Here is a 16,512-nt window from a genome sequence, read left to right as displayed (position 1 = left end):
CGTCTAACAAAACACTTTTCTGTTTTTTGTATGCAGGTAAAGGCTTCTAAACCACACTGCAAACATAGGAAAATACTAGGATCACATTAAACAATCAAGCAGTGTCACATGAATGATGGATTAGTTAAGTAAATATGTTTTTCTAATCCAATTAATAATTCATTTTTATAAATGGGAAAAATGTAATTATGTGTTAAAAGAAATATATGCCAATAGTACATACCTTTGTCTGCATTGCCATTGATTTTAGGTTTGAAGTCATCAACTTGTATGCCTGTGATCACAAAAGATGATTAATTTCCAACAGGTCCAGCATAGATGGCACATTTTTTTAAGCATTTCACAAGTACTGTAACATTCTAAGTCTCGAAGAATCAAACTGTGAATGTATTACAACACTGCCATCTGCTGAATCACAATAAGGATTACACATTTTTAATAAGAACATTAAAACATTTTATTACATGGTCTCCCATAATGCACAATATAGTCCAATGACGTCCAGGTATTCGGTACAGAGAGTAGCTCCCTTTTGACTGAATGCAGAGCACTCTTATTTACTGCTAGAAAACGAAGGGGATAGGGGGGGGGAAACAGCAAAGTATTCAGTAATTACCATAAAAAAAACATTTTTACTTGCAGCCACTGGAACAAAAAATGTATACTATATATAAAAATAAATATTGTATATTGAAACACCTTTCCTGGTTGTGCGTGTACACCAGCCTCTCTCAACCAGGGTGCCGTGACAGTCTGGAGTACGTCCTGGCCTCCTCGGGGGTGCTTCAAACTTTTGTGGTAGTGGGACTGTGATGTTGGGGGGAAATTAAGACTGATGTGAAGGGGGCTCTGATGTTAAAGGGGAATTCTCATGTGAAAGGGGGAACTCTGATATGAAAGTGGGGCTCCTGGTGCAAAGGGTGCACTTCGATTTGAAGGGGGGGTCTACCTTAAAATCCATGACATTTTAGACTGGAGTCCCTTGTTATTTTTTTTATAAATTTGAAAAGGTGACCAAAAATAAAAATAAAAAGGGAGAAAGGCTAGTGTAGACTACATAGTCAAACATTTGTGGACACCGGACCTTCACACCAATCTCTTGTTGAACATCCCAATTCCAAAACCGTTGACATGAATATGGGTCAGCCCCCACACATTTAATACAATTGGATGACCAGTGAAACGTCTTCAAGAAAAATACAGCAAGTACAGTTGCCTTGACTTATTTTTTTTTTTTTTACAGATATACCATGACCTGGATGAATGAGAACCTTCACAGACATTTTGAGCAAAGACAAGCGTAAGTAGTTAGCCCAATGGCCCCCCAGGTGTAATCTCTCCCCCTACAACACAATTGGCTACAACAAAAACAAGGAATACCGGGGATTATGAGAGATATGACACCATGGCTTGAAGTTTGATAGAAACAGCAACATATTTGTATTTCTACATATTTGTAAATAACATGTGTTACAATGTACATACAAACAAAGATTAAATAAAAATGGGGCAACAAGCAGTTGTGACCAAATTTAACAGCCACCTTGCTGTCTCCAACGGTGGGCTAACATCTCCGGCTCCTATGCGAGCATAGGAGCCGAAGATGTCAGCCCATGGGTGGGAGACAGCAAGGTGGCTGTGATGAATTGGATCCTGGACCTTTACTATAACCCTCTACCTCATAACAAGCAGATGCAAGGTGTGTGGATGTTGGAGCGTAAGAACACTACAAGACAGATATAGGCAGTCCCATCCTCCAGCTTGGACGTGCAGTCCCTCCCTCCTACTGCGCCCCTGAGGTCTCCCTGGGACATAGAGATAATAAGCAACAAAAAACATAAAACTGAACGGGATCTTTCAGCCGGAGGATTTGTATCCCCCACAATTCATACAGAGAGTTCGACCTTCCTAAACCCACTCCAAATGGGTGGGTAGGTCACAATCCCCTGAAGAAGCCAAGTTGCGAAACGCGTAGGGATTGGACATATACAATGTATTGATTTTCAATGGTTTTGTTTATACATGCCTAATGAGTATACGATCTCGGTTTGAACATTGTTATATATTTTCTTTTCTCTTTTACATTTGGTCGCAACTGCTTGTTGCCCCATTTTAATTTTATCTTTGTTTGTATGTACATTGTAACACATATGTTATTTACAAATAAGTAGAAATAAAAATATTTTGCTGTTTCTATCAAACTTCAAGCCATGGTGTCATATCTCTCACAAACCCCGGTATTCCTTGTTTTTGTTGTAACCTTCATAGACATACTGCTTAACTACAGTTAACAGGCACGCCTTTGCTTTACCCGTACCCTCACTCACAGTGCTAGTCCTGATCATTCCTGAGGGCATGGAGCAAACAGCCCTCAGGAGTGACAATCACTGGTAACCCCCTTGATTTTGGCCATCTTATGGGAGAACCATCACTGCTGCAAGCTACTGGAGATGATAATTTACCCTCTCATCACTTGGAAAAAAAACAACTTATGTTAATAACATAACTACATACCAACACCTATTGTGATAGTTTGTGTCCGATTGTTCTATGAATCAAAGACAAAGTGGTGCTCGGCCATATTTGCTGTTAACCAACAGGATAACTTGCTTGGGCATGTTACTGCGGTGGGTCCTCTTTCCCATTTGGATCAGATGTCCTTTACTAGGTTTGTAAATGTAGCTCATGCTGCTGTTCCTGCTCCTCCCCGCAGCTCTGTGCACTGTAGCTCTCAGTTACCAACAAATCAAGGCACAGTAACAGGTTTTTTACACCATGTCCATTGAGCTGTGTTTTTCTGCACACCAACGCACATGAATGGTGTGAACAGCGCACATAGAACACAACCGTAGGTGGGTGAAAGTAGTAAGCTGCATTTTTTACAGTCCCTACAACCTCTGTGCAGTCTGTGCACAATACCTCTCCATGTGCTGGTATAGCTGAATGGGAAGTAGCAGACAAAGCAGCCTCTTTTTCTCCTCCCTCCTATGTGCACATTGTGTATATCCGTGTAGTCCTGCAACATTACTCTCTGTTCAGTAAAGCCATAACATAGAGAGGGCTATTACACAGACTGCATAGAGATGGGGAAAAGGAAGCCAGGTCATTAGGCCGCATTGTCACTACCATAGGAGGATTGAGTATTTACAGCCACAGTTTGAGTGGAGGAGCACAGTGTGAATTGATAAGCAGATGGAAGAGTGCAATGCACGTTCTCCCTGCAATTGTTACCAAATGTAGTGTTTTGCGCAACTCAACTGTGGACTTCAGCCCCGGGAAAGACAGGGGAGTCTACTCGCTTGTCTCAACCTGCAAATCTGCCCACATCACCAAGAGCCTGCCTAAAGACACAGTCTCTGGGTCCTTCCTCCCAGCTCCTGATTGCTTTTGAATTTTTCAGCCCCTGAGATTACATTTGAGGGGCTATGAAAGTAGAATATCAATGTCCAAGGGCGAGATAAGGGGAAAAAAAAAACACTGGGAGATGGTTTGGAGCGTTACGATTATTGACCGCTGCTGCCCAGAGTTGAGTTTAAAGCTCAGCTCCAGCTTGAGACCAATTGTGCCCCCTTTTTATACACAGGCTAAACCCCACAGTTTTCAGGCCAGTCACATGATGCCTCAGGTATTTCCTCTTGGTGCTCATGTAATAAAATGTGGATACTGTTTTGTGCAATATAATGTGAGCCCAGGCTTGTGTTATGATGTACCCTCAGGGACGTATCCATAATGGCCTAGGCCCAAAGAAAGGGGGGCAGATAACCTGGACCAGTACTGGATCACATAGCATGGAGTCTCCAGGACACACCACCAGAGAGGTGTGGTGAGTATTTTAACAAAACATTTTTTCAATTTGGCAATCTATGCATAAAAATAAAAAAAAACCTAAAAAAGGGGGGTATGGTTAGGCTTAAAGTTGCATACAGGAGCAGCATTAAGACATCACAATCAAGACTGCACTTTAAAAAAATGTAATAGCATTTTTAAATGGTAAAATGTACCCGACTGATATCTGCTTAAATCAGTAATTATTATTTAATTATCAAATGAGGTATCTTAGACGGTCCCAATGTAGCACCAATATTTTTTTTCCTATCTACATATAGCACTTACCCAGACTGTTGTGATCCTTAAGTGTTTTCTCCTGAAGCTGTTCTAAGCGTACTGAAAGCAGAATTCCAAAAATAAAAAAAAATGGCAAACCAAAAAAAAAGGAAAAGCAACAAGCAGATTTGGGAACTGACCTTGTAACGCAGTGAGACGCTCATTTGTGAAGTCATTGTCCGCCTGCAAGGCCTCAATCTTTGCTTGGAGTTCCTGCTCCTTTTCCTCCATTTCTTCAATCTTCAGCTGTAATTCTTTCTTCTCTGACAGCCCCTTCTGCTGGATTTCTTCTTGCCGTCCTTCAGCCGCCTGTCAAGAGGGAGTGTTACTAGTAAGTGACAGACATTGCACTAGTTATCAGTCATGGAATAAACTGGCAAACGCAAAATTACATTTTCATTGACCGCTCAAAATGTCAAACAGGAAGTGCTACAGGGTGACAATTTAACAACACTACAGGGATCTGAAGTGGAGGACCAGTTATTTACGTTATATTGAAATGTCATATACATATTTGCACAGTAAGACGAGTTTAGATAAACCAAAATAACCTTTCAGTATTCTTTTGAGCCAAGAAAATCACAACCCATGCAAAAACCAACTCAAACATAGGGAGAAAAGACAAACTACATACAGATTATATATATATATATAATATATATATACATAATATATATACACACACACACATACACACAAACATATACACACACAGGCTCCCCCAACCACCTTAGCTAGTATACCCAAAGACAAAGCTTAGATGTAGCATTTGTTTTTCACACTGCCCTCTTTCTAAGTTTCCCTCTCCACTTCATCACTATGGAGTGTGTAGTGGCCCTTGTGCAAATCAGAATAGGTACCAAAAGGAAGAATGTCAGTAAACTCTGCCCACAGAGCGAAAAGCCAGGCAGTATAGAGGGGACCACACTACACCTATGGTATATCTTTGGGTTTACTAGCCAAGAAGGGAGGGAGAACCCATATAGGGTTTTGAATTTAAAAAGGTACATCTGTAATTAAACAGGCATAGGCTCCAGAGTTGTAATCTTAATTACGGCATTGCTGCCATGAAAGCATAGGAGTACAAAGTTTACTGGCTGCATGCTTGCTCCAGGTCAGTGATTCACTAGCTAGTAAAAAAAAAAGCACTCATGACAGCCTTGGAGAAAGCACATTGTAAGAATAAGTCACTAATGGTAGCTCCCAGGTTTCCATCTTCTCTTCCCATTAAGTTATGATAAAATGTGTCTGTGCTTGTAAACGTACAGTTATTTCCACAGCACTGCTACAAAATACATTCAGATATTACCATTCTCACTGATTCAAATACTAAATAGCTGCTGTAAGAATAATTTACAGTAAACTGCTCCATTAAGTCACACAGATGGTTTCTGCCTCCCACAGTTTCTCAGTTTTATAAAATCAGAAACAACAATCTCAGATTAACACACAATACCACCTACATAATCTGTCCGTTTATGTCACCCATTCAAATATAATGGCACTCTATAACCTCCATTAACTGAGTTTAGAAAGGCTGTAGTCATTTTCTGTTTACAAGAGGGTATTGTACCACTACATCGAGTCACTAAGATCATTTGTGGGATTTCAATGGAAATACACTTAAAGTGACACTAAACTCAGGAGTTAAACCTTAAAAAGGCATTCAAGTACCTTAACTATTAGCAAAAATGTATCTTATGTGTGTATCACTCGGCTTTAGATCCTCAAATCTGAATCGGTGCCAACACTGTCCTACCTTCTGGAGGGTGGCTACTTTTGTTCCCCATGGTCCCTGTGTGTGTTGTAAAGTAGTCACCGCTCCAAGCTCGCTCCGATGGACTACAATCTTATGTTTAGTTTCCTAGTTTGTGATAAAATGATAGTCTATCATGGGAGTGAGCTTGGAGCGTTGGCAACTTCACAAAACACACAGGGACCATGGGGAACAAAAGTAGCCACCCTCCAGGAAGGACGGTGTCAGCACCAATTCAGAGATGATTTGAGGAGCTATAGCTGAGTGATACACAAATAAGATACATTTTTGTTAATCGGCAAGGTACTTGAATGCATTTATAAGATTTATCTGCCGAGTTTAGTGTCCCTTTAAAGCTCAAACAGACTGTACATGCTGAATTATCCATCTACAAGGACACCCCTGTCCTTTTTACTTTTAGTTAAAATAGTTCTTAAGAACATTCCCAACTACACAGCCATATCAGAGCTCAGACTATTATACTATTTGGTTAAAAGTTTGTGGGCACCAAACGTATACGAGCCTGTTGGAGATCCCAATCTAAAACCATGAGCATCATTGAAGTTGTGCCCTCCTCACCCATTTGTGGCTTTAAAAGCCTCCACTCTTTTGGTAAGGCTTTCCACCCAATGTACAGTGCGACTGTGGGTATTTGTGCCCATTTAGCCAAAAGAACATTTTTTGTGGTCAGGTACTGATGTTGGATGAGAAGACCTGGCTTGTAGTCAGTGGTTCAATTTTACAGGTGTTCAATTTCATCTAAAAGGTCTGGGCTCTTTGCAGGCCACTTGAGTTCCACCACAACAAACCTGTTAAATGATGTGTTAATGGAGCTGGCTTTGTGTGCAGTCAGGCCTTACCCAAACTGTTGCCACAAAATTGTAAGCACACAATCTTATACAATGTCTTTATATACTGTAGCATGGACATAACCCTTCACTGGAAACACCTGAACTCAATGCGGAGGGGGATTAACATACTTGTGGCCATTTACCATAAATCCAAAGAGTCAGGGCATGACGAGAGGCTTAACCAGTGTAATCTCTATTTGTCCAGGTCTCAGTGAAGCAGAAACGTGCAGAAAAATAGAACACACTGTCCATTCTTATTTCTTAAATAAATATTCCAAGTCTGAATCTTTCACAACACCTGTGAAATACCTTTAGTTTGTCAGCGAGATCTTTAATTTCATTTACTGCCCCATTGTATTTGTTGGCCAGTTCTCGCAATTCTTCTTGTGTGCGTTCGTTCATCTCCTTCAGATGGGTACATTCATCTTCTGTGTTACTCAAACTTCTCTGCAATTGTCAGACAAAACATTATGTCCCTCTCAAATATTGACAGTCCACTTACAATTCACCACTTCTCACAACAGCTTTTATATTTTGGATGAGGCAAGGGTTGAGTCAGACAGACCATTAATGACTAAAACCAGTGAGAGTCACACTCTAGACCATGGCCTATTTTTGCAGTAAGGCATGCAACTTTCATCTATATCAAAGAATGTCTCAGGGCTATGCTGGACATGTACAGGCTGGGCAGCTAAGGCCTTATTCTATAAGAGGCATGTCAAGCAAATAGCTGAAATATGTATATGGGAATCGTCTTTCCTGGTTACCACTCCAGTAGCAGAAAAGCAAGATAAGTTTAACCTTCGGCCCGCGTCAGCACACTTACAGTCAGCACATATGCAATGCAGAGAAGCTTAACAGGCACCTATTGCTGGTGATCACCCCACCTACCCACTGCTGTGCTGATATAAAAACAAAATTCAGGTGCTTACACTAGATTATTTAAGAATACGTTTAATGTTTTCCATAAAAGAAATAAATGACTGCACATTCTTTAAATATCTGCTCGGAGTTTGGTATTTCAAGGATACAGGCTAATTATTTACAGGGAATATTTATAACTTGAACTTGTAGTATTTCTTTAAAGGCCCTTTAAAGTGCTGTCCTTATGCAACAGCGATAAAACAGAAGATAAGAAAAAAGTAGACAACATGCTCGTTTCATTTTAGCTGAAGCTGTGTTACAGAGACAAAGTGAAAAGCTGATTAAGTCCACTGCTCCCAATCAATAAATTACAGCAACCACCCTGAGAATGTTTACCTGTTTGCTTTAACATTTCCCCTCCAGATCCATGTCCTCATTTTGCTCAACCTACTTCTTCACGGAAGCCGAGGGTACTTTCTGTGTGGGGCAGGTGCAATGATTGGATGCTTGGCCAGAGGTACCTAAAGAGAGTCTCTGCCTCACACAAACCGCAAGCTCGACTGAAGCAAAGAGGTGAAGTATCAAATAAGGAACTTGAGATCGGATCTTTAGGGGCACCAAACTAGATAAAGGGAGCAGTGGACCTCAAGTTCATTTTGACTGCAGAATTCATAACTCAAACACAAAGACCTCATGACACGTATCCTGTATATAGTAAAGCTCTACTCCAGACAAATATTCCTGATTGCTAAAAAGGGAGCATGGAGTCGGCTTCGTGGTTGGCCAGCTTCCCAATCAATCGGAAAGCTGGGTGAAGAGTCATTACACACGGCTCGGGTTCCTGATTGGCCAGGAAGCCGGCTCTATGCTCCCTCGTCAGCAATCAGGAAGCCGGGCGCCGTGTAATGACTTGCTGTCCGGCTTCACTGTTGGTCTGGTGCGGTGAAGGAGTCCGGCGGTGCGGGGGAGGAGTCAGCTGTCAAAATAGATTGACCTCTCCTCCCCGCTTAATACCCTATGACAACAAGTCAGGATGGAAAGCGGGTACAAGCAGTCAGTGATCGCTGACTGCTTGTAAATAATTGAGGACAGAGTCATTGGTCATTATATATCATTGGTTCGACCTCATCTGGAGTACGCGGTCCAGTTCTGGTCACCAGTACTAAGAAAAGATGTCCTTGAGTTGGAAAAAGTCCAGCGGAGGGCAACCAAACTAATTAGGGGTATGGAGGACCAGAGCTACGAGACAAGGCTACTAAATTTAAACATGTTCACATTGGAGGTGAGGAGATTAAGGGGGGATATGATCTCCATGTACAAAATGTTCAATGGTGGTAGCAACATTAGCGATAAACTGTTTAAAATTAACTCCGTTACAAAAACTAGAGGCCACCACCTAAAATTGGTGGAAAAAAAATTCCAGCACAAGGGGCGAAGGGGGTTCTTCACAGTAAGATCAGTTAGGGTCTGGAACTCACTGCCACAGACAGTGATTTCAGCAAAGAATGTGGAATTGTTCAAGAAACTTTTGGACGATTTCTTAAGGGACCGTAATATACAGGGGTACAGGTACTCCTAGAATGAGATCCTAATAGGTTGGACTTGATGGACTAATGTCTTTATTCAACCTCAAATACTATGTAACTATGTAACTATGTATGTTTACTGTGTCCCCAATTATGAATGAACACAAAGTGATATATATCACTTCCTGTTCATTCATGATTGTGTACATGGTAAACATACAATCTCCACAAGTGATGAACAGAAACACTCAGTATAGAGGATTCCTGTTCATTATAACAGGGGCTGCAGAATAAGAGATTGAGGACTCTGTGTCCTCAATCTCTTTTTCTATATTAAAAGGGAAATATCAGGGGTCTATTTAGACCCCTGGTATTTCCCCAGAGCACCTGACAGTGAAGTGAAAAAAAAAAATATTTCAAAAAAAAGTTTAAAACTTTTTTTTTTAGAAAAATTAAAAAAGGTTAGGGAAAAATTTTTTTGGCTTCGGCCTGACGTTTTTTAAATTTTCAGTATCGCTTTCAAAATGTAGTTTCGGTGCACCTCCAATATAGATACCTTAATACTTCTAGCAGAAGACATATTCCTCACTAGCAGCATTGTATCTACTACAATTGTGGCAGCCCTTCTTTGAACACAGACCTCATTGTTGTGTCGGTCTATTTGCTCAGTACATATTGGATAGAAGGGGGATTAGGAGTTGATATCATTGATTAGTGAGTGCACTCTGCCATATGTCTGAATTTAAATTGCAGGTACACTGTAGTATAGTGACAGAGCTCTGAATAAACTAGGTGAATACCTCCACTTCAGACAGCTTCCGCACAACCTCGATCTTTTCTTGTAGAACTCGCCTCAAAGACTCTTTGGCTGTCGTCTCATAGTTGTGTTTGTCTTCTTGTAACGCTATCAGCTCTTTCCGAATGCCATCGTCTGTCTGATTCTGCAAAATAAAGTTCATTTCTGTAAAACAGCAACTGTTAAACAATATGGCATCCAAATTCACAGAAGAGGCCCATACTTGAAATTTATGATGACCTGATTTAGTAGCCTTGAACCAAGACAATACCACTGACCAATACAAACACTATATTCATAAATACACAAGCAAATGTATTTATTTATTTATTTTTATTTCCTCATCAAATAGTGTAAGTATCCTTATATAATGGCTATGATCACTTTTTAAACCTGAGATCCCCAAAAATGCAATAAATACATTTAAATAACATATTCACAGCTTTATATAATAGTTTGTTAAAGCCCATTTCCAGCCAAAGCTTCTTTTTTGTTTTGGACAGAATGCAAAAGGGTTACCACTTCTATCAGGTTTTATTTGCAGTTCTGTTTACCCACTGGGGAGTTTTCCCCGATTATCCATCAGGACGGGAAGTAATAGGAAATTTCTCCAGTCGGGATACAGTCTGGAAAACCATGTTTTTGTCCAGTAATAAAAAATAAAACAAAGGGTTAGAATATTTGTCATATTATTAGAATTGCGGTTTTCCTGTTCCAGTGACAACCATTTCCCTAATTTCTGTTTCACAGGGACAAGCTGTGAAATCGACAAATCGTAGACAAACCATAGTTTTGGCTGGAGTTGAGTTGTAACGGATAAACAGCAAAGCAGCGTTTGTATGGGTAGGCAAACTGAGTTATATATAGTGTTATGACAGATTTCAGATTTCTGCAAGCATACAACAAATTCTTTACTGTGCAGCATTCAAAATATGCAGCCATTAAAAAAAAAAAAAAAAAAAAAACAAGCGTTGTCATTGGGTTATAATCTCCATTAATGATATATCTGTTAAGCAGACAGAGTGGCCTCAGTTGATAAGCACATTGAGGGGAATTGATCAACACTGGAGCAGACAAAATCTGGAGCAGTTGTGCATGGCAACCAATCAGCGTCTTTCAGTTTGGTTAGTTAAGATATTTGGAAATGAAGAGAGAAGCTGATTGGTTGCCATGCAGAACTGCTCCAGTTTTGATAAGATTACCCTCATTATATATTGTTCAATTAAAACCCATTTGTACAATGACATACACAGCTGTACAAGGCTTACTCCACCACATACTAAAAAAGGGTTCATATGCGACCCCCAACGAATTGCCAAGTATGCCACCATACCCCCTTCATAGTAATCAGCAATTATTTTAGTACCAGTATGACTTCAAACGATGTCAATAGGTTGGTTTTATTTTATAGATAGCTGGGAACAGAACAGGTGACAGAAAATCTTGAGAGATTATATATATATATATATACATACATATACATACACACACACAGATCTATATATACATAGATATAGATCTAGATCTATAGATATAGATACACAAAAACAGCAAATCACAAAGTCAGCTAAAACTAGTGAGATTTTGCTATTATTTTTGTGCAATCGAAATATAAAATCTAGATAGTTACTGGTTTGTTATTTGACACATCAAGCTAATTTCTCCACTTTGATTTAAGATTTGATAACATTCAGGTTTCAATTTTACCTACTAAGGGATCCATACTCACAACCCCAAGGGAGATGGATACCCTCGGTTATATACCCAAGCCCTAAAAAAACACTCACTTTTGAATAAGCCTGGAGCTGGTTTCCCATGACCTCCAATCGTGATAAAAGCCGGTCCTCATCTATTAAAGCCTTGATATAACGGGGGGAAAAAAAAAGAATCATATGCACGTGGTAAACATGAAACATTCATAAGCAATAGCAAATATTCAATATACTAGTCCTTATCATAGCTCCTTCCTGCCCACAAAAATGTTTGTGCTGGTGATGCATTTAAAAACATCCCCCTTTGCAAGCCAGCAGCTAGCATTTTGCATGGCTGCTGGGTTCCAATTCCTGCTGTCGGACAGTTTAGGCCCCCACTGATGATTGGGAACAAATCAGAGAGGTCCCTGATCATGTGATCAATAGGTCAGTTATGGCATAGTAGTCACATGCAGGCTTGTCCCTGGACTCTGAGAGGCTGCATCCAGGGACAAGCATCTATCCCGATCCACAGGTAATCGTTCCATGTATGAGGCTCCAGTGCCATCAGCTTTAATATTAACTAGTTGTCCTTTATGTAGAATTTTTTTTTTACATTTATAATAATAATAATAATGTAAAAAAAAAGTGTAGGGTTTTTAATTACATCAATTTTGCAAGGGGAAAAAAAAAGCCCAAATGTTCTTTATTTTAAATTTTGGAAAATGAGTTTGAGTTATTGTGGCGTAAACAGGTACATGCCAATGTAGTTACATTTGGACTGGGCATCTAAGCTTCACAGACCTTTGATCAAGGGATACTTAATAATATACACAAAAACCCTTCATTTAAAGAAAATACCAGATGGTTGCTATCATCACATGTTTCAAGAGACAATCTGGGCTTTGAAATGTCCCTGAAAATGGAGTTGTAGACAATGATCTCAGAAAACAGTAAAGAAATATTCATGTCCATGCAGCACTGAAGCAGAATATTCCTCACAGTCTATACACATAGAAAATCATCACAGTTTGGACCAGTGGGAGCTATTGACAGCTCTTTTTCACAAGACAATGGACAACAACAAGTGGAAAATTGATGTCTTCACTTTCCGATACCTGCCAACTAGTATCGGAAGCTTCCTGTGTATTGGCTAGTAGCCTCTGAAGAGTGGCCAACTTCTGTTCCAACATCTGTTCCCGATGTAAGGCCTCCTACAGAAAGTACAGAGACACGTGTCAGCAAGATATCTATTGTTTGCTGCTTTAATATTGTTTGAAAGGAAAAAGGAGCTAAAATTCTATAACTATGTGAAAGTCTGGCAGAAGATCTGATTTTTTTTTTCTCTATTGCAAATTGAGTAACACTTACAGGTTTGACAGGCTTGTCACTGGACAGCGAGAGGAGAAAGCAATAGACTGACTCATCTCTCCATCACTCTTTTCCTCCTAGCATGTCCCATGTTTGTACAAACACTGCAGCAGAACAGTTTGGTTCCTTGTGCCGCCTCTGGTCTGGCTTACTTGCCAGCTCTGCTGTATAGGGGGATTTCAAAAATCACTAATACTACATCAAAGCTATATCTATCTATATCTATATCTAATGATGTCAAAATAGACAAAAATGCAGTATTGCAGTGTGCAATGATACCTTTTTTATTGGACTAACAAAATATATAAAAGACAAGCTTTCGAGAGTGAACCTCTCTTCTTCAGGTCAGAACCAATACTGAACAAGTCAGTAACAACAAGTCAGCTTCTGACCTGAAGAGAGGTTCACTCTCGAAAAATGACATCATATCCATGCATTTCCTGAAAGCAAATCCATCTGAACATGTGGCATTGGAGGATGGTGTGATGTTGTGTACATTATGAGTTCATCTAGCATTGCTTATCATATGCAACAACCCTCCCTTCAACTTAAAGCTGTTTTTCCTGACACTAAAATAGAAGAATGAAAGTCAAAAAGGTTCAAGTACATAGACAAAACTTTTAAAACTGAGTTTACCAGTACGCTGGACCCGCGACTCTCCGCCCTTCATTTATCTTCTCTACAGTACTAATACCTACTGGAAATTAAAAACAGAGCAAAGCTCTTTTTACCTGTAGATACTGAGAAAGTTGGAACAGTTCCTGAGAGTACATACTGGGAGTATGAGCAGCAACCTGCAAAAAGAACCAAAAACAAATGTAAAATGTCATCACTATGACAAAGATACTTTAAACACCAGCTATCCAAAGATTGTGTGGAGACTGTTTGACATATCTGTCAAGTGTTTCCCATTGTGTTCTCTTTTGTCACTTTCTGCCTCAATGACCACGGAGGGAGGATGTAAGTACATATCAACATGGAAATGAGCAACAATAAAAACCTAACAGCTCCACTACGAAAAAAATTGAGGGATGTGGTTGTACAGCGAGAAATGGTTTTAAAACCGTGCAAGGCCTGAACTTTAAACATTTAGTCTTATGTCTTACTCATGTTTCCCATTATTTAGCTTTATCTATATTGAGTCTAGCCTAGCAGCCTAAGTATCAGGAGTCATAAATCACTTGAAGTGTGACAGTTATGTTGTGTCAAATGTCCGATTTTATACATGGTCTTCCAATGCCTAAGAATGCATATATTATCAAGATACTGAAAGCTCCATATATTCTCCAGTCTCTGTTCATCACGTCTGATTCCTACTACCCACCGAAACAAGTGCTGCATTGACTGCACCATTGGCCGAGTCACAAGAAACCGCAAAGGGTACCAAATGAGGACAGACACATCTGCCACCATTGACGTGACACTAAACACAGGAAATCGATCTTACAAATACATTCAAGTACCACAAATGGATGTTTAAGCTCGAGATATATCTATCTATCTATAGATCTATCTATATCAGGCCACTCCCCAACCTCCGCCCAACAGGTTGATTGACAGCAGAAGAAGCCTATGGTTCGGGACAGGGGATTGCTTCGAGGATCAGCGGCGGTGACCAGCGGCATCACTCAGCTGTAGATCCTCAAAATCATCTCTGAATTGGAGCAGACACTGTCCTTCCTTCTGGAGGGTGGCTACTTTTGGTCCCCATGTTGTAAAGTAGCCACTGCTCCAAGCTCACTCCTGTCATGTCCATATGTTGAAAAGTAGCCACCCTCCAGAAGGAAGGACAGTGTCAGCACCAATTCAGAGATGATTTTAGGTTTTACAGCCGGGTGATACACAAAGAAGATACATTTTTTTATTAATAGGTAAGGTACATGAATGCATTTTTAGGATATAACTCCTGAGTAAAAAAACATTTGCATTAAAAGTAAAGAAAAAAAACAATAACAAAAAGCGCAATGTGCAGGAGTCAGTGCCTATATATAATTTTTTTTTTTTTAACATATATACAGGCTCCAATTCCTGAACACTGACTGTGTTCTTTTATTATATACAGTACATGGCTGCAGACATATCTGTATATTACAGCTAAATATGTCTGTCCCCGTGTATTTGGGGATCTTTTAAACACAAATGTAAAGGATCTAACATTTTCCTTAGACAAAAAAGCCATAAAAACGGCATTACGACAGTAAATTTTCTAGAGCCTGACCTGAGGCATCCATAGGAGCCACCTGCTGTCAACTCTTCCCATGTAATGTTGGAGCGAAATCACAGTGGGCGGAGCCATGGCCACTGTTTATTAGGGTTGCCGGCAGCATGAGCAATCATTGCAGCACTGAACATGTTCAGTAGGTTTTAATCAACAGAAAAAAATTAGAAGATAATTTCCCTCTGCTCAGAGCCGACATTTAAAAAGAAGCTGAAGCCCAAAAAATAGGGCTGTTGCTTACGGCAACTAGATGTTCTCTAAACCTCACTAGAAGAATGATACTTGTTTACCGGTTGCCATAGGCAACAGCTCTAGTTCCCTATTCCCGGCTGTATCTCGCAAAATCACTGCGCAGCATAACATTGGGTAAACATCTTCCTCTCCACCATCTCCTGTATTCCGTACAGTCAGGACTCATTGCAGAAAATGTCAGCTTACTGTAAATCCCAAAACAGCCATTTTAGTTCTTTTCGTGCATGTTTTCTCCTAAAAATTTCCATCTACGACAGAGACTAGGTTTTAACAGAAGGAAGGCGCTGATGTCAAATGACATGATTCATGAAGACCGAGGGAGCATAAGAGTCCTCTAGGGATAAACAAATGCTTTCAATCTGATCCCTTCACCCAAAAGAAAAAAATAAAGAGAGAGAGACGGTCTTACCTTGTCGAGAGGACAGGGCAGTGGAGCTTGGATGACACTAGAAAAAGGAAGGAACAAGCTTACTGTTAGAATGTAAACACAGAACACCAAGGAGCAAGAGTTCAAAAATCCTGGGTGCAAGCTCTGTAAATATTTAACTGGATTTGGTGGAGACTCACGTTGATTCTGAAAGGGAGCGGCAGCATGGGAAAGAAATTAACTCTGCCCTGGACTTTTCTTTCCCCTTACTTTATTCCACAGTGCTGCTCATAGAACGTTGCCTGCCCGGAGCTCTAATTTATACCTGCTGCTTCTACACCGCACCATTAACCGCTTCAGCTCCTCAGCACCCTAAGTCATAACCCCGGGCCAGCAATCCGAGGGAGACCTGAACGGGTTAAAGGCGTAGGTCTGCTAAAAACGTGCAACCTTTCAACAAGTAATTTCATGCTGGACTCATAGTTCTGTGTTATGTAAAAGTATTTTAGGATATTCTGATTAGATGAAAGGTTTAAACTGAAAATTTGGATTTTTCTCTCTGAACATACCAATCACAGGTTTGTGTAGCAGAGGAAAGAACTCTTTATGTGATCAAGTCAGATTTGAGAAAAACAAACCTGCCTATTTATTGCATCCACACAAATGCTGCTGTCATTTTAAAGTGACACTAAACTCAGGAATGAAATCTTAAAAAT

General features: G+C 40.0%; 1 protein-coding gene across 2 annotated transcripts in view; it reads right to left on the bottom strand.

Annotated features, from left to right (window-relative positions):
- The window catches only part of SLMAP (sarcolemma associated protein), a 54,565-nt gene extending 38,551 nt beyond the window's left edge, over window positions 1-16,014 (bottom strand). Inside the window, exons 1-10 of one of the 2 annotated variants that reach the window (XM_018562469.1) lie at window positions 15,997-16,014; window positions 15,839-15,875; window positions 13,691-13,753; window positions 12,707-12,802; window positions 11,685-11,756; window positions 9,902-10,042; window positions 7,021-7,158; window positions 4,245-4,413; window positions 4,114-4,164; window positions 224-274 (exon numbers count right to left, since the gene is read on the bottom strand). In XM_018562469.1, coding sequence (XP_018417971.1) covers window positions 224-274; window positions 4,114-4,164; window positions 4,245-4,413; window positions 7,021-7,158; window positions 9,902-10,042; window positions 11,685-11,756; window positions 12,707-12,802; window positions 13,691-13,732 — 760 coding nt within the window. In that variant the 5' untranslated portion in view covers window positions 13,733-13,753; window positions 15,839-15,875; window positions 15,997-16,014. Of the gene's footprint in view, window positions 1-223; window positions 275-4,113; window positions 4,165-4,244; window positions 4,414-6,720; window positions 6,726-7,020; window positions 7,159-9,901; window positions 10,043-11,684; window positions 11,757-12,706; window positions 12,803-13,690; window positions 13,754-15,838; window positions 15,876-15,996 lie in introns of those variants that run through there. The other variant, XM_018562470.1, reaches the window with a different exon arrangement.
- Between the last annotated feature and the right edge of the window lie 498 nt (window positions 16,015-16,512).

This window comes from Nanorana parkeri, unplaced genomic scaffold (assembly GCF_000935625.1).
Source record: "Nanorana parkeri isolate BGI_ZX_2015 unplaced genomic scaffold, ASM93562v1 scaffold578, whole genome shotgun sequence".
In the NCBI taxonomy this organism is placed as follows: domain Eukaryota; kingdom Metazoa; phylum Chordata; class Amphibia; order Anura; family Dicroglossidae; genus Nanorana; species Nanorana parkeri.
This window is presented reverse-complemented; position numbering and strand designations above follow the sequence as displayed.